The sequence below is a fragment of the Sabethes cyaneus genome, chromosome 2 (assembly GCF_943734655.1).
Source record: "Sabethes cyaneus chromosome 2, idSabCyanKW18_F2, whole genome shotgun sequence".
NCBI lineage: Eukaryota > Metazoa > Arthropoda > Insecta > Diptera > Culicidae > Sabethes > Sabethes cyaneus.
The window spans coordinates 205,580,465-205,599,855 of NC_071354.1; the positions used below are offsets into that span (position 1 = coordinate 205,580,465).

Here is a 19,391-nt window from a genome sequence, read left to right on the forward strand (position 1 = left end):
GCGACACACACTGTACTGTACATCTCATGTGTTCGTTAAAAACCTAAACGTTTATTTGAGTGTTGCATTAGTCTTGGTAACATATGTCAAAAAGGCAGAGCTTGCAAACATAAACACAGCTGATCCGCAGCCAACCGCACCGACTACGAACATCCCGAAATATGGTTTATTTTCTTTATCAAGACATTCCGATTGATCTAAGATTTGCAGCAGCAATCCTATTGATCCTATGCATTTAATAGGATGGCTAATTAATCCGTTTGCATTGAAGGTGAGTTTTTGATTGCTGGTTAGCTGTTAGTTTATTTACATTCACTAAGCTTATCAATGAGGTAAAACCAAAAAACTCTTTAAAGGCTCATTGATGTGGCGAAACTTTGAGACCGTAGTGCTGTTTTTTCAGAAAGCGCACGAAACGAAATATGCAACGAAATATGTGCGCAACCAAATATCTATTAACCAATTCCAGATTATACGTTTTATGAACACGTAATGATCTATATGATCCGTTGAATTTATTTTCCATTAGCAATTATGTTTTGCTGACTGTTTGTTGAAATATACCGGGTCGATAAATGGAATGACAAGATTTAGAAAATTCTAACAGCACTGGGAGCACTGATTACGTGCTATGCCAATACATATACATTTTAAGGCACAAAAACAATACACTCAAGTCGCTTTTTACGCGCAGGATACGTCCCGCGTAAATTCCGAAAACCGCGTAAATTCCGAAAACCGCGTAAAAATAGTCGCGTAAAAACCGCGTAAAAAGCGACTTCAGTGTACATGCATCGAACGGTAGCCATTTATTCAGCCATCTTTGAGCCATTTTCGGTTTTCCCTCAAGACACATTCAAATTTTTGGCAATATTTAATCGCCAGTATTGTACAACTTACTTACTTAATTAGCTCCAGGCCGTGGTTTCCTCTGCTGTACGAAGAAGTCGTCTCCATTCCACTCGATCCATGGCCGCAATTCGCCAGCCACGTAGCCTGCGTGGGATCCGCAGGTCGCCTTCGACTTCATCGATCTTGCTCGCTGCGCGCCCCGCCGTCTCGTTCCAGTCAGATCGTTATTGAGAACTTTTTTAACCGGACTGTCGTCCGACATCCTCGCGACGTGCCCAGTCCATCGCAGGCGACCGATTTTTGCGGTGTGAGCGATGGGTGGTTCCCTTAGCAGCTGATGCAATTCATGGTTCGTTGGCCTCCTCCACGTTCCGTCTTCCATCTGCACTCCGCAGTAGATGGTGCGCAACACTTTCTGTTAGAAAACACTAAGGGCGCGTTGGTCCTCCACGAGCATGGTCCATGCGAATTTTGTCCGATCGCAGCGTCCTACGGAGTTCAAAGTAGACACGATTCCCTGCCATAATGCGTCTTTGTATTTCTCTGCTGGTGTCGTTGTCTGCGGTAACCAGTGAGCCCAGATACACGAACTCTTCTACCACCTCGATTTCAACATCGTCTAAATAAATCCGGGGAGGGAGGTCAGAATTCACTTCTCTAGAACCTCTTCCTTTCATGTATTTTGTTTTCGATACATTAATGACAAGTCCAATTCGTTTGGCTTCAGCTTTCAGTCCGATGTACGTGTCTGCCATCCTCTCAAAGGTACGTGTAATGATGTCAACATCGTCAGCGAAACCAAGAAGCTGGACGGACTTCGTGAATATCGTGCCACTCGTGTCTATCCCCGCTCTTCTTATCACACCCTCCAAAGCGATGTTGAGCAGCAAACATGAAAGTCCATTACCTTGCCGTAACCCTCTTTGAGATTCAAAGAGACTCGAGACTGTCCCTGATACTCGTACAACACACATTACTCGATCCATCGTCGCCTTGACCAATCGCGTTAGTTTATCCGGAAATCCAGTATTGTACCAAGATTTCAGCTAATTCACTCCCTATCTCGTATTGACATATCTTTGATTGATTTTATACCTACCAGTTTATTTGTACGTTTTTACGGTGCGATAGATAAATCTTTCTTTGACGCCGATTTGTTTGGGCTGCCGTAAATCCTCATAAAATCTTTCTAGCACTATAAAGCTGGGGTGGCCTGTGCTGTATCAAGAACTTGTCTTCATTGTATTCATAGTACTCGCTCCTGGGCAACTCGTCGCCAATTCGTTGAGTGTCTTGACACTCGCAAGACAGCGTTAACCTAGTACGTTAGGCTTCTGTATTCCTGGTGTCGTTGGGGTTCTTGAAGATAACAGATTTCAAGTGCAAAGTCGTTCGGCATCCTTGCGACGTGGCTTTTGCCTACCGTAAGCTCCCGACTGAAAGTGCCTATCTATCTATTATCCTCTGCCTGCTAAACCCTCAGTATAGAAACGTACTTGTGGTCATGTGTTTCGAACTGCATAGATTATGCGCGCTGTACTTCGTACTCGTCGATTAGTGTGGCGGCTTCCTTGCTACGTGGCCGTGGCTTACTACCGTAGGCTCCCTACTTTCGCCAGATGTACGATAGTAATCTCTCCAAATAGTGCCTGAAGCTCATGGCTCACACACTTGTAGCACTTTCTGCTTCCCGTTTGTGTCCGCAACCTCTATTTATCTCACCATTCTGTGACAATAGGTTAATTCTTTTCGACTGCAAATACTATTTTCATGTCTTTTTTTTTTCGATAATGCATCTTACATTTTTCATTTAGTTCAATTGTTGAATTTTGAAGTGCGTTAACTTGTAGGTACTTGTAATTTTGAAATAAACGGAAATCAACCGGACAATTTCAACTGCCTATATAAAACGCTGGTCTATTGTACATTTTAAAAATGAAACATAATTTAGACCGAGAGTCAACTACTGTCTCTAAAAAATTATGAAACCCTTCTTTTTATCATCTTCGACCAGCTAACTACAGAGTCAAGAAAACCTCCAGTGCACTTATTTTCACTGGATAATTTATCACATGAACCACCTAGAAATATGCTCCTGTACCATGAAATGCACCACCCAGCTGCGGGTTACTAAGAGAAGATATTATACTAAGACAACACCGCACAGTTGCAATTGTCATGCACAAATAAGACCACCAACGAAATAATTTGTGTGAGAAAATGTTTACATTTGCACAGTTTTATATCGTAGCAGATTTGATGTATACACATTGTTCTTTAATTTATTTGCACACAGTCACCTTCTACGTGCATACATCATCAAATGAGTTTCCTCAGCGTACCCATCCATATGGTAGTCTGTGGCGTTGCATTGTGCACTTATCACTTCTGTTCCAAAAGCATTACTCTACCAGGTGAACAATTATTACTTGAACTTTTTTTTTGTGCACTACTACTACACTAGCATCAGTTTCCCCTAAGGTAATTGCTCATTTTTGGACATTACTGGTTTCTAGCAAAAGTGTGCGGTCGTATAAGGTGCTATAGCTGAGTGCATGAGCAACTCTGTGAGTTTCCTCAATATTGCGAAAACCTTGAGCTACTTTGGTCGGTAACTCAAAACGTTCGTCTTTTTGTTTTGTGGATGATCGGAACATTTGTTCTTAAGCATCTATTTTACCTTTGTAAGTTGTAAACGCATTTTAACCTATAAAAATCACGATCCAAATAAAATACGCATAATGCATCGGAACACAGATAATCCAATTCACAAATATCCACACTATCCGCATTCGAATAGCATTTTCGCGCAGCGAAGTATATCGTATTCACTCTACCGGTTGCGCCTTGAAACTATGTATGACAAACATGGCTGAAAAAGGAATAGCAAAAAGCAGTGCCGGTTCTGGTAGCACTCGGTCGCCACCTTCAAATTCGTTACGTTGTTACGATACGGACGGACGAAGGTGGAATTGTGGTGCGCCGTTGATTTAGCTACTTTCATCCGATTTTTTTTTCGTAATTTTTATTGTCTACTGGTGGTGCACTTTCGGTATGACATAATATACTACTGCTGCCGCTGGCTTCCGTCCTGCATTATTTGGTGGAAGCAGGAAAGTCGACCGTGATGATTCAACCGAAATTTTCAACCGACCGGAATAGTGCCACTGATTGTGCCACTAGGAGAGCAGACAAATGTTATCCGTCTGCTATAGCATGGCGTAATAGCTGAATGACGGAAAAACCTGTTGACAAGCCGGAATATGTATTAACTATTTTCAGTAAATGGCATACTTGAATATTTTCTGGTTTGTACTTCTCAACCACCATCGATAAATGTTAATAAAACATAATTTTGTATGTACAGTAGGATTTCGAATTTGGAAACCAATTCGTGTTGCTGCCCATGTTGCCAAAATCGAGACCCTTTGTTTGATATGGAAAAAATACGTCAAAAATGGGCTAAATATCATTATTCAACGATTTTTCTACGATTGCAACCATTTTGCATGAAAATCCAATACAGGCAAAAGTCTAAGGGAATCGATTTCGCCGATGATGATTTTAGCCACGAATGCTGCCTGGTGAGTTTTTCGTCGGGAATCTAGCGAGTCCAGACGAACTTACCGGATTACGCCAAAGTACATGTCGCAGAGCAAGCCGGACGAATTTTCTTGGTGCTCGTTTGATGCGCAAGTTCCACGCGAATTGCTGAGGACACCATACAATGCTACAATTTTTTAGCAGCGGCCGAACCTGAGCGCAATGCAAGAATTTGACACAATTGACGCAATGGTTCCCAATCATTAAAGTTTCGTCCAATTTTTGAAATGAAGCCGAGTTGACGCATTGAGTTCGAAATTATCGACTCGCGATGTAGGTCAAATGTCAGTTTGGTGTCGAGCATAACGCCAACAAGATCCATAACATAATCCACCGTACACAGTTCAGTCCTATCGTTCTTGTAGTTAAAACGAATAAAGCTCACCATGCGGTTAAAACTAGGGACATTTACATGTCAGACTCTTAACTAATACTATCGCTCCATACTGTCTCTGTATTGACAGTGCTTATCTCTTGTAATCTAATCTAATCTAATCTCACACTAATGCAGCCAAATCTTGAAAACATCCGGAAAAATGACAATTGCTTGAATCAGACCAGACCAACTGCACAGCATGTACCTATATCCATTAAACTCCTTGAAATCAAGGAGAAGGAAGAAAGCGTGGACCTCCCGTACCAGGCGTTTCCCCTATATATAATAATTTATTTACAGTCGTTGGGAGTAAAAAAGGAAAGCCTGGGTGCTACATTCCGTTATCGAAACATGACTTTCTGTTTTTATACAACAGACTTCGCAGCCAGCTGTTAGAGTACAGGATAATTGCATAACTAGTTGCTACGATTCTATTGACTCTAACAGCCTCTCCCGGCCGAGATTTGGGGCCCTCACAGTTCTCACAGTTGCCTCACCTAAATTTTTTGGGTAAGAGCACATTTGCGATTCTGAGAGTCACCTAGGGGACTCCGCTCACCTGGATGACCGTACAAATCAAATGGGGCCTGTCAGGCGAGGTGAGGTTATGAAGTAACAGGTTTATTTGGAAACCGTTTTGTAAACAGGCGATAGTAAAGAGCGCAATATTCCTCATTGTTGACATTTTGCTAGTTGCGCCCTAATCACGAATCACTCCGGAGATTAGTTAACCGAAAATATTAAAACCGTCTATCGAAAGAATTAATTTCAATAATATCGTGTGGTTGTACGTAATATCGTGTAAGGTTAAGAACTGACTATCTCTTGTAAGAGTCGAAACAAGCCCGAATACGTACATATAATAAGCAAACATTCTCTTATGTGCGATGATCAGTCACACAAAATGTCATATAGAAATGGTTTGCATTCTCCGCTTTTGGTTTACAATTATAGTTGGAATAATATGGACAAGCGATAGAGAATAAAGTGCATTTATTGAAGTAGTTCTGGCTTCGCAATTATGTATTGAAAACTATTTCATTTTTGCACGATTTTTCGGTTAATCACCGCTTTTAGGATCTGCTAAGCATAGATGCAGTAGAGCTCGTTTTTAGAAAACTAACCGCTGTAGTGGAATTGCTCGAAGCCGTCCTTATCGGGCCGTTCTTATTTGAAACCGCGTTGTTCGGAGGAATGCTGTATGTTGTGCTTACGTGCGCAACAGCAAAAGAGTATACCCAAAAGAATACGAATAAAGAGTCTAGCAAGTGATGACAAGTTCTCTAGCATACCGAAGGATGTACGACACGAAGAACAAGAAATGTTCTCACTGTTCTAGCGTTTCTTTCCGGTGCTTGTTTACTAGTGTGCATGCCGCAAGACTGGTCACAAGAAAAAATAGCAAAGGTCTTCAAATTTTTGTCACCAACCTGTACATTTAACGATCCTAATAAAAACTCTTAACCTCACAGTTTGCGACACCTAACGTTAACCAGTTTCGTTTATACCAGTCGACAAACATATCGAGTATAGCTTACAGACGGCGACAGCCATCCAGCTTTTCAACGGCAAGAAACACTTTTTCACGATTAAATTCCACTATTAATTTCATTCACGACAAACACGAGTTTCACCTATTTAGTTTTTTTTCATTTAATTTTCATATTCCGCTAAGACGCTCATTGAAACTTTAGCCAGAAACAGTTGCAGATCATCAGCTGTTGAAGAACAGTGAAAACAGCAATAGTCCCATATTGCTTCCTTGCGAGACATCAGAGGTATTGAAATTTCACGTGCATTACCCTGCCTCGCACGTACGGGCTCAGCCATTGCGCTATTTCTCGGGTAATTTTTCAAATAGATCTATGTGACAATTCTCTTCGCGTCTTCTCTCTTCTGCTTTTCACGGCTACATAAATGCATAGAAAAGAGACTTTTCAAAACATATAGCTAACTAGAGAGTCCGGAAACTGATTCATGCAAAGCGGATGTATTAAAATGCATTAGTATCGCAGTAAAAAAACTGAAGAGAGGAGACACGAAGAGAATGTCTCATTGTCACATAGGTCTATTTGAAAAATTACCTGAGAACTGTAGTTGAGATACACAGAGGCCGTAAAGTCTGCACAATATACTAACATGGTTCGTCCGGTCAAAAGCTGCCAACGTGCTTCTTATTCACTATTTGAGAAACATAGTTCGAGGCATAAAACCATGCTGAGCTGAGGATATATATTTTTTTTGTCTACCAGTTCAGCTGACTGAAGTTTTTGGAGCGTCTTAGTAGAATACGAAACCTGGAAATTAAATAAAAAGAAAACTTATCCAATTTAATTCTACTATGTTTTATTCTTGACAGATACGTATTTCGCCTACGAGTTGCAGGCTTCCTGTTCGAAAACAGACACTGAGGAAGCCTGCAAGTCGTAGGCGAAATACGTATCTGTCAAAATTAAAATATACATAGTGGAATTAAATTGGATAAGTTTTCTTTTTATTTAATTTCCAAGTTCAGCTGATTCATATGAAGCAGCAATGCCTTAGAAATTTTATTGGCCGATTTTATTATCGGAAATCATGGATCACCTTCGCTACCATGAAACATATTTCATTCGCAAATTTTCTCGACAATCCAGTAAAATTCTTAGCAGTCTTAGGTATATGCAAAAAGTTCTCTGCACAATTTTTTACGCTGACAGAAAATTCCATATAAAGTTATTCTTTTTAACTTTTTAATTTTTTATCGACTGTAGTATCGGTCAAGCTATTTTTACTTTTTGATGCGAGGGATAAATTGGAAGGGAAATTGAATGAACTAAAAAAATGATATGTAGATTGCAAAAAAAAGTTGCCTTGAAGCCGTAATTTTCAATCCTCGGTCGAGTACGCTATCCAATAACAACCACCAGCCAGTTTAGCACCAGGGAGTTGGATATTAGGACTTGGTAGAGCGAAAAGAAAGCTGGATATAAAAGACCGTGGCGATAAGCAAGCCGATGGTGTAATTCTATGACGCGCTCGACCGGAGATTAAAAGTTGTGGGTTCAAGTACCACATGTCCAATCCTTTATTTATCACAGTTTGCATATCATTTTCCCAGTTCTTTCAAGTTTGGTTCTTCAGAAAACTTTCCTTCTCCCATGAGGAAGGTTTACTTTTTAGATTTGCTTCACTTTAAACATAGTCGCAGTCACATTAACAGTTTCCCATATTTTTTATTGTACAATTTATTATTCGTAAGGCCATTCAAGCTACCAATAAATAGAGAAAAAAGCTACAAACGCAAACTAGCCGGACCTGCGACGGCATTGTATTGCATTGCATTGCATACCATGGAGAGGAAAAGCGCTTTACTTCCACAGGTGTCAAGTGAGTGGATTGCTAGGGAATCCCTCTTTACTGGCAATTGGGTCTGATAGATGGTTGGCTGGGCGGCCGACCGACCGACCGACCAAGCATGTAGTGGAATGCACAGTGAGAAAGTGCAGTTATATAAAACGGCAATACTTGTAGCCAGTCTGTTTTCATCTCGTGATCCGTACGAAAAAAAACTTAGTCAATGTAGACATTGTATGCTTGATGTTACGAATACGATTACACCTTAGACCGGGCGCCAAACCCCCCAGCGCTCCAATACATCAGGATGTACATGAACGTCTAGCACACACAGGCGAAGGCCGCCAAACCGGCAAATCACTATGAGGAAATTCATTGACTCTGGTAGTAGTGGTTTCCTTCTCGATCTCAAACAGGCCTCCCACTAATACCTTCGGTACAACATGAGATAGAGAATACTAGCACAGGTCCCGTTGTATGTGTTTATCAGAATCATATGTTCTGTGAGCGTTTTCGCTTTGGTGGGTTTATGCTGGCAACATGCTTCGCCAAGCAGAAGAATTTAGCAAAAAAAGAAGACGTTCGGCTTAGAGCCTTTAGTTGGTGGCGGTGGTGGGTGAGTTATAATTTATTCATATGTTACAAGCCGCCTGCCGCCTATGTACCTTCGTGACACTACCGTAGGCACAGAAACAGAGAGATAAACAGAAACCAGCGGCGCGCTCGTGCTGTGTTTGACGGCCTACTAGCGGGCACGGTGAAATGTAGGTCAACTAACTTGTGTTAATTGTGTCGCGACGTTCTGTATGGAACTCGAAACGAATAAACCGGGGTTTTGTTTCTTGCGTGATATGATATTTATGACGACCGCAATCCATGGCCCAGTTCTGGTACTGCGACCTTACATGCGCCCGAAATTTGTACGATCGACTTACCTAAATTTTCTTTGGGTGTCGAAGCAATGTTTGGAATAGGAATGTTATCTGTAAAAAATATGAATGATTTATTTCTCTCTAGTATTCATTGGTGCTGACGAACATAGATTCGCGATACTAATACCTACTTAACAAGGATTTGTTTTGCAATGTTCTAGTTTTTGCGTATCGAAAAAAATATAGAACTGGAAAATATTCAATATGTATTGTAAACCAAACCTTAATCCCACTTTTTCGATTATAATCTGATTTTGTATAAAATGTTCCTAATGATTTTTTTCTTCTCTTTTTTCTTTCAGTAAAACTCTGCGAAGAGGACAAGGTTACCATCGATGACTTTAAACTGCTTAAAGTACTTGGGACTGGTGGTAAGTGCACTTCGATCTGAATTATTTGACGATGCCCGACGTTTTTTTTTCTCTCGCTATCTTACAGCATATGGCAAGGTGTTTTTGGTGCGCAAGCTTGGCGGCGTTGATCACAACAAGCTGTACGCGATGAAGGTGCTGAAAAAGGCGACGATATGTCAAAAGAAAAAGACAGCAGAGCACACGAAAACCGAGCGACAGGTAGGTTTTGTTGAGCTTAACAAGCAAATTTGGGTTTATGATTTACTAAACCACTTAGGTGAAAAAAGAACAGATGCACAGATATAACAATCTCCGTTCGTTAATGATTAGTCAAGAACATTTCACTATCAAGATTTGGTACATTCAGCATGAATGCCGTAAGAAAAAACTCATTTCAATCTTCAATCTCTTCAATTTACCCCAAACGAATAAATTTTGCTGACAATTTTAAAAGTACTCGAAATTCAATCTTCTCCATTGCTGATGAAGATTATGGAAAGTATACCGACTTGACCTAGTTTGTATATTACCCTAGGTAAACGTTAATTGTGATAATGACGGCCCGCATAAAGGCGGTTGTCGTGTCAAAAAGAATTATGAATCTGCCAGAAAAAAGCCGCAACTACTCGGAGTATTGTGGTGGCCAGAAGACAACGGAGATGTTCCGTTTCATCGGAATGAATGTCAAAAACTGATAATTTTCATGACCTAATTTTTTTTCTCGTATGAAAATTCATTTACATTTATGAAGAAGCAATTTCCAGTCGACTTGTTGAAGGATTGAAAGTCTGGAAGATCTAGTTTTTACGGAGATTCAAAATCTGGAAACCTTACACCTTTTCTGACATGTTTTCCGGACATGTCCTCAAATGACCACTTCCGTTTGGGATATGCAGCACTAACTATTGGGTGGCCATGGTGAGCTGCGGACCTGGAAAAGCCGGAGCAGAGCTGGAAAATGTCAGTGGCTCGTAAAATCTTGAATGTTGACTACCATACTCATGTCTTTTCCATTATGTCTCGAAATTACGATATAGGTAAACGTTACTTGAGTAATTTCTCGGAAATGGCCATAACGCATGCATTCAAAAAATGGATCAATTGCGGATGACCATGGAAAAAAAATAAAAAGAGATATTTATTAAGTTTTCTACAAAAATGCTTCGACGGCCGGGAAGGCAGCCATGGCTAAGATAGATGTCTGCATATTCTTCAGCTGTGGTCATTTTGATTACGAAATTATTGAAGACCAGGTCTGGCCACATCCTCCTTCGCGTGATATTTTATGATGAAGGCGGCAAATTCCGGCAGATAATACTGTATTGCTGTATATCCCCCCGTTCACCGCAAACCTCGTAGGAAAGCACGAGGGGTTACATATTCCCCTCTCGTTGACTGTCAGCCATAGAAGGACTTCCTTCAAGAACTTGGTGTGAAAGATATATTTGACATCATCGCTTAGCTCCTGGGTGGGAGACGTCCCCTGCTAGTCGTTGCCGTCCTGCGTTAAGAAGGTGTTGTCATCCATTATAACCACGACGTCGCGCTTCACCGGAAAAATGTTTTTTTCTTACCAGCACCTTCAGCCACTCTTTCTGGGTGATTGTCCGCTGTTCATCCACTGCCGGCTTCCACTGAAGCTTCCGCATAGAAATGTCCATTTTAACCGGGTATTTCTTCACCATTTGGCTGGTTACTCCGACCTCCCGGTCTAAGGCGCGGAATGAAGTGCCGAATTTAGGAGCCGTCGCCTTGTTTGTCAGTATTGTGTTTTTTTTATTAAAGGTGGGGGAGCGTTTGGTAAGGACGAATGGTAGACAGGATGATATTGCGAAACTTCGATGTGGGGCCAAAAATATATTACGTAGTTCAATTACTGAGTGGAGCTCTAACCCACACCCTCTCGGTTTGCGCCCAAGTGTTTTGACAATTAAACTATCAGTACACGACACCCTATATTAGATAATCTCACATCTAGTTTCGATCATTGCAGCCTAACCATTCGTATGCACACACCAGAAAGAGCACTCATATAAAAATAATTACCATCGGCCGGTGGAGCGTATGGTACCGCTATTGAGTCAATAGGATCTTTACACTAACTCCGTAGTTGTCCTGTACTCGAATAACCGGCTGGAAAGTCTGTCGATAAAGAAGGGTCAAATTCTTAAGGACGATTATACCCATGGCTTTGTTTTGGTTTCCTGCAACAGCCGCAGTCTATGAAACAAGATGCAACAGAGAATTTTGTATGCAGAGTTGAGGAGAGTAATGCCACAATGATTGCTGCATTCGAGTCGATGGCTATTTTTGTAAATAGGCATATGAGACATTCTAGTTCCAGTTCGTTGGTAGCTCCTTCTCAGTTCATACCTTTAGTCTTAAACTTGATGGATTGCGCAATACAGCCTTTCACTCCCGAAATTCCAAAGTTCGGGAGGGATGCCGTCCTATCCAGTTGCTTTGCCGTTTTTCAGCTAACGGCTCTCCAGCTGCTTTTTAGCCTCGTCCAAAGTCGATGAATTCTCAGTTTGACCACCCTACTAGCACGGTTGTTACAAAGTAGTTGTGGTAACCGAATTATGACTAATTTTAGTCGTAATCCGGTTGCTTCAACTAAATGGACCTAAAGTGTGCTACTTGGGCAATAACCTTAATCGTTATCCTGTTCCTGTAAACAGCCGATCTTTCGGTAATCAGGTTTCCCTCTAAGCCGTTGCACATAACAGGAGTTGGTACGATCCGGTTCCTGATTCCGTTGATCGTTTTAAAGAAGCTTCTCATGGCATGCCTCTCGAAAGAATTGTCCGCCTCCGCCAAAACGCGAACCAAGTGATGGCGTTTCTTACGGTGGTGAAGTCAATATGTGAGCGCTGGATCAATCAATCGATCTTCTCGCAATAAAACACTAGCACTCTGCGTTGAACCACTCACTGGAAGCGATCGAATCGGGGATGTGTTTCCACTGGTTGTTCAGGTTCTCTCCAAACTTGTTCACCAATACGAGCACCAGTTTTCTGAGAGTAGTCTGCAGCAACTCCTTACACTGATATTCGCCGAATGTTCAGTCCTACCTCTCCCCCGTTGGTCTCGATTTGAATACATTGGACAACAGTTTGCAAATCTTGCTTACTACGAAATCTAGATCCAGGTTCAAGTCGATGTTTGGTCCCCGGAACATCTGCGACATCCAGAAAGTACCGGTCATCAACCAGGATGTGATCGATCTGAGAAGCGACCATTAGGGTGTTGCTTCCAAGTATGCTTCCGAATATTCTGTCGCGCATAATCGGTTCTACAGATAGCCATTTTTATATGGATGGAGGCTTTCTCTATCTATAACGGGGCGAAAGAACTCATCGCGTCGGGGCACTACCAATTTGTCCTTTGGAGAAGTTCATAGAACTATACCTGTGTGCAAAATTTCATGATTTTCCGAGACCCTTCGCCAGAAATTATAGTAGTCACTAATTAAAATATTGAAGGGAACTATTTTATTTCCTCGCTCAAAGGGGGGATTTCCCAAAACCAATTCTTTCCTAAATACATGATAAATATGTTAATCTTTCTTAATTCTGATAATTCGACGACTAGCGCACGTTGTAACTATATTAGACAGAGACTTAAAGGTTCAATTTGTATGAAAATTGCGATCAATACAGTTATATTTGAGTAGATATTGAGTCTTAACCTTAAGGTGTCCGTCTTTACCGCCCTTCCCCTAACTGAGATGCTTAATGAGGTTTTGTCATGTCCATTGGAACTTGACGCAAATTAAGACCACGAGCTTTTGTAGACACACCAGAAGCGGATTAATTTTCAGTTGATATTAAATAGAAACTTAAAGTATCAGTCATATCAATTTAATAAAATGATGTTCTAGTAAGATTTTTCAAAACCGGTGGGAAGTTTTGTTTTCAGAAATAGTAATTAATATTTCATTTTAGTTGTAGTAAAGCCTCATTTATAATTTTGATTAAATATGTTTAGCTGCATTTTCAATTCCGCCGAGAACGAGATCGAGTTCTATTTCTGTAAAGCTGCGCACGTCTTTGTCTTCGACGGTCTCGCACAGACTCTTGACGCGATCTAACATCCGGATGTATTATAGACTCCAAATAAAGCAACCATTCTTGTGGTAAATTTGTAGAACTTGTGTTCGATGCAGTCTGATCCATTCTACAGACCGGACAAACCTCCTTCACGGTCAGCCATTGGTCGATACATGGTGCATGAAAAAGATGCGTGCAAGCTAAATATTTCTGCCGGTCTAGCACTGGTTCCATGCATATGGGGCAATTGCTGCCAAAAAAAGGAATGTTGTTATTTGATGTCAAAGAAAATGATTTCTATTTACCAAAGTGATACAGTGGAAACTTGCGGACTGATAGACATTTAAAGTTTTCTTCAATCAATTTAAAAATATATATTAAACAAACCGATATATCAAACTCTGAATTTGTTGATTAATTTGCTGTGCCTACTTAGGGAAGCATAAAAAAAATATTAACATTGTTTTTTTCTCTCTTGTACAGGTTTTAGAATCGATAAAGCGATCACCATTCTTGGTGACAATGCACTATGCCTTTCAAACAGATTCTAAACTGCATATTATCCTGGATTACGTGAGCGGCGGTGAACTATTTACCCATTTATATAATAAAGAGCACTTTACTGAGGAGGAGGTGAGGATCTACATCGCCGAGATTATCGTGGCTCTGGAACAGCTTCATAAAGTGGGTTAACATTAATAGCAAATTGGTATAACATGCAGTACAGCATTGTATTTTGTTTCAGCTCGGAATAATCTACCGTGACATAAAACTCGAGAACATTCTAATCGATGCTGATGGCCACATCGTGCTAACCGACTTTGGGCTCTCGAGGGAACTGGTGTATGAGAATGAGCGAGCGCATAGTTTCTGTGGTACCATCGAGTATATGGCACCGGAAATCGTGAAATCCAACCAAAACGGACACGATGCGTCAGTGGATTGGTGGTCAGTCGGGGTGCTTACCTTTGAGTTGCTGACTGGCAGTTCACCATTCAGCTCGGATGAACCGGCAACTCAGACCGAAATCTCAAAGAAAATTACCAACACAGAAGCAATCATTCCGGAGCACCTTTCTCGTGAGGCGAAAGATTTTATCCGTAAACTGCTAGTCAAAGATCCGCGCAGACGATTAGGTGGCGGGACGGCAGACGCTTCGGAGCTCAAATCGCACACGTTTTTCAAGTCGATCAACTGGCGGCTGCTGGCAGAGAAAAAGGTCGCTGCTCCGTTCAAGCCGGTGATCGAGGACGAGCTGGATACAAACAACTTTAGTGACGAATTCACACGACAAACACCCGTGGACACACCAGCATCAGCGCCGCCCAATTCGGAGCGGTTGTTCAGAGGTATGTTTTTTTTTCAGCTGAAGCATCTAACAGTAAAAAATCTAACAAAAATGTTCTTTCTTCCACGGCAGGTTATTCGTATGTTTCACCTAGTTTACTGTCGGGTAAAGTCGTCGATAGAAACAAATACATGAGGAACAAAAATACTCGACCGAGCGAGACTTCTATCCGGCGGTTCGTCAGTAAGGTGAGTACCTAGAATTATTTTATCATTATTTGGTTTTGCAACCTGTCACATTTTTGCTTTTCAGAGTTCCCCGTTTCACAAAAAGTATGAACTCACGAGCGAACCAGCTATCGGCGATGGACTTTTCTCAACCTGCCTCAAGTGTCGTCGTTTATCCACCTCTTCCAGTACTAGTAATAGTTTCAACAGTAGTAGTAGCAGTAGTGGCAGCACCAATAATGGACACAATAGCAACAATACTAGTTGTAGTAGTACTAGCAAATACTACGCCGTAAAAATACTCTTCAACAATCCGGAAACAGCTGCCTACGCCCGACAAGAAGTGGACGCCCTCAAAGCCTGCCAAGGCCACGCAAATGTGGTCAGATTTGTAGAAACACTAAAGGACTCGCATCACGTGTATATTGTGCTCGAGTTGCTGGAAGGAAACGAGTTGTTAAATCGGATAAACCAGAGCAAAAGTTTTACTGAAAGCCAAGCGCGGCACTATTTTCGCCAGATGGTGCAAGCGGTTGCTTTCATGCACCACAAAGGCATTGCCCACTGTGATCTCAAACCGGAGAATATGCTTTTTGAGGCACCGAATTCCGAACATCTAAAACTGATAGATTTTGGTTTTGCCAAAAGTATAGAGAATAACAATTGCTTGCTATCGTCGCCGAGTGTCACTGCAGGAACGTTCGGTTACTCCGCGCCGGAGGTATTCGAGGGTCGATCATATGCGCTAGAGTCGAGTGATTTGTGGTCTCTTGGAGTGATATTGTACACGATGCTTTGCGGACAGGCTCCGTTTACGCCGCGGCAGTTCTTCGGTCACGCGAATCTTGCATCATCCGCCAAGCAGATGGAAATCATTATGGACAAGATTCGTCGAGGTTCGTTCGATCTGGCGTCCTCGGCTTGGGTGTGTGTAAGCGAAGAGGCCAAAGACTTAGTGAAGCGTTTACTGACAGTCGATCCGGATCGGCGGATAACGATGGAACAACTCCTAGTGCACGAATGGCTTGATCTCAATCGAACGGCCGGTGTGCGGAGACAGCTAAAGTTGGTTTATCCACAGCAGAGTTTACGAAGATTAGAGCAAAATGTGCGAAACACGTACGACGCATTTAAACGAGCCCATGAGGAAGGTTTCCGACTCCGAGAGGTTAGTAGACCGAACAATACCAACCAGCGGCGTTCGAATGGAACCAAATCGAAGAAGTCAACCGAAAGCCAGTATAGCAGTTCGATGGAGGAAAGTACTTCCAGTGGTATTGGACGCAGCAAATCCAGCAAGAGTAGTTCCATATCGGATCATAACCACCGGACGGCTAGTGTATCCACTAACAATTCGGAAGTCGTCATCATAGATGAAGACGTGGAAAGTGATCACGTTGAACAGGACGTTGACCTTGAGGAAGAGGAAGAGGAAAAGCAAAATAACGAAATAAATCAGGAAAGTGCCGCGGAGAGTAATAACAATCGTGTTGAAAAGCTCGAAACCGAAGCTACCAATGAGGAACAGGAAGAGGAAGATGAAGAAGAGGTGGAAGAGGAGGAGGAGGAAGAGCAAAATGGGGAAGTAGATGAATTTTTAGTCGATCAGATTCTGCAGGATGTTGAGGATATAGTCGACGAGGAGGAGGCCAAGCAAGCGCAATTGGAACCTTCGAATCAGTTGCGAAGAAATGATTCGTGCAGTAGTGAAAGCAGTAGCACTACAGTTCCTTTCGTTCTCGATGAGCCTACGGTTATACGACAGGCAGAGAACCATGCTTCGGAGGAAATGGACGTGACGTCAAGTGAAGATTCATACGTTCATCTTATGTCGTCCTGTTCGGAAGAATCCCTAGTCGCCGGTCTACGCGCATCAATAGATGCCGAAACAATCGAAATTGGATTCGACCAGGACGATATCTACTATTTCTGTGGGTTTGAAGAATCCGAGCAGCTTCATCCACAACCTCCGGAAATCAGTATAAGTTTGGCCATCAGTTCAGTTGAAAACGTACGGAAGCGAAGGATCGATGAGGATAGCTCGCACCGGCGGCCCAAACGGATGCGACCGGCCGTCAGCTATGTTTACTAGGTATTCTGTTTTATAAGCTAACGTTTTATAATGTCCAACCTTCTCTCGGACTCTATTGATTTTTATATACATATTTATGTAGCATTAAACATGGACTTTTATTGTTTCGTTCAATTTTTGAATGCTCATCTCTTGAAGCAAAGAGAAATCAACAAGACAAAATTATGCCGTTAAGTGCACTTATTAGACTTGTTATATAAAATATACATACATTCACACTGTGCACGCGTAGTCAAACAAGAGAGGATAAATTCCAAATTGTTTAGTGAACAATGCACCAATTTTATCCCCTCGCAGCAACGTATAATAGAATAATGCAAAGGAACGTAAAGTGGAATGGCATGTTTTTGAATGTATGACAATCGGTGAGCGCCTTTCTGATCTTCTTGATTGTACAGAGTTGTCCGTTTCGACATACCTAGTTCTGTTATAGAAAGAAGTATTTCATTTTGTTTCTATTTTAGAAATGCGGAACACAAATTGACAGTGACTGTTTTTCTGAAACTTTGCTATTCCAGTTTAGGCGAACCAAGTTACTGGCAGGAAGATACTGGAATAGTTTAAAACTTTGTTTTCTTTTTAATTCAACCAATTTGTTTATCAAAAGCATAATCTCTGGTAAACCATCTCTTGTACTAACCCCTATTTCTTCCAACTAAGGTTCAAGTAGTCATTATTGAATTTTGGATTTTAAAAGTAGTCTTCATCTTTTAGTAAAAGTAGATCTTACTCAAAAGAGATTGGGGTAACGAATGAATAGAAAAACAGACAGAAAGAAGATAGTGAATTCATTTTCATGAATAGAATTATCGTTTTGAGAATAAAAATTGCTTCTAAAATCCAAAGAATCACTCTGGATTGCTTGACCCTTAAACTACCAATTCACGTCGCGTCGAAAAATTATAACGACACAGAAATTGTAATAGGTACCGATGAAATATCATCGTATGCGCTAATTTTAACGATGTTTTAAGAGAGTCGCACGGAACACATTCATTAAAACAATTAATAAATAGCCTTCCGAAAGGAATATGCCTTAAACCATATCAACCGAGTAGACAAAGAGAAAAATTTTGTTCAAACGTAAAGCGACAGCAAATCATTGTGATTCGTGATTGTTGCTACGCTAGGATCTGGAATGTGGCTTGCAGCGTAGCTCAAGGAGAACCTTAGGAGTTGAACAAAACAAAAAAAAGTCGAAAAACAAGTGTGAACAAATAGCAGGTGACCTTCGTGTGCGTTAACCGTTTTAATTAAACCAACAAAGTTAACGGTTTTTATTAAGTCATGTTCTAATGCAATAAACATTTGAACAAAACCATTGTGCAAAGAAAACGCCAACCTAATAAACTGTGTATTCCATTAGCGCCGTGTGACCAATTTAACCTGAAAAAGTAACGCGAATTTTTGATGCAAGATTGCGCGATGGAATGTCCTAAAAATTATGTCAAAAACAAAAAAAAGCGAAATCGAATGTTTGTGTGTTTGTTTCGCAACGGGTAACAGTGGAATGATCGTGTAAAATAGTAGCGAAGCCGATTTGGCGGATTTATCTCATAACAAATAGGAGTGTTTAGTATAAGAATAATCAACACTACAAAATAAACTGGTAGAAATTAGTTTAGCGCGAGTTAAACGCTAAACGATATTGAAAAAACAATAAACTTTATAAATCTTGAACATAAAATCATTCGTAATACCACTCACATATTATATATATATATACATAAATATTAGAGAGTAAAGGTAAATTATTAGCTAGTTAGTTCAATTGAGTAAAGTGACCAGACAACAAGCGACAAAACTAGTGCTAAGTACTAGGCTAAGGTAGTCAAGAGGTAAAGCGATTGATTTGTACTATTAGCGTTGAGTAAAAAAATACACTGACTATTATCATCGTGTAATCATTTTAGCCGTATTCCACAGTTAAATCCGCCGAGCATATATAAGAATTGAGGTGTAGGTCACCAGGCAGAAAAAAATATAATTTAAATATATCAAGAAACCAAGTATCTGTAGGCATTGTGGAGTGGAACATTAAGGAAATTTGTGTAGATCAGTCTAGTATCGTTTACTGTAGCAACTAAAGTAAATTAATTGAACAAATGTTTTAGTTGAATGGAATTGTTTATTCTTGCTTAGTTTTAATATGCACTCGTATGTTTTTCTCTGTTTTCGATTATTGAAACTAGCAACAAGTAGCAATTTAGGACAAGAGTATAAACAATGGAAAATAAAAAATCGAATGTAAAAAATGTATTTGTTTTAATTAAAAAATAG

The 19,391-nt window shown here is 40.8% G+C and overlaps 1 protein-coding gene across 2 annotated transcripts in view; it reads left to right on the forward strand.

Moving 5' to 3' along the window:
• LOC128734126 (ribosomal protein S6 kinase alpha-5) overlaps positions 1 to 19,352 on the forward strand; it is a 44,495-nt gene extending 25,143 nt beyond the window's left edge. For both annotated transcript variants that reach the window (XM_053828150.1, XM_053828151.1), the window contains exons 3-8: positions 9,402 to 9,470; positions 9,538 to 9,671; positions 13,988 to 14,188; positions 14,250 to 14,853; positions 14,925 to 15,040; positions 15,105 to 19,352. In XM_053828150.1, coding sequence (XP_053684125.1) covers positions 9,402 to 9,470; positions 9,538 to 9,671; positions 13,988 to 14,188; positions 14,250 to 14,853; positions 14,925 to 15,040; positions 15,105 to 17,111 — 3,131 coding nt within the window. In that variant the 3' untranslated portion in view covers positions 17,112 to 19,352. The remainder of the gene's footprint in view (positions 1 to 9,401; positions 9,471 to 9,537; positions 9,672 to 13,987; positions 14,189 to 14,249; positions 14,854 to 14,924; positions 15,041 to 15,104) is intronic.
• The last annotated feature ends 39 nt before the right edge of the window (positions 19,353 to 19,391 follow it).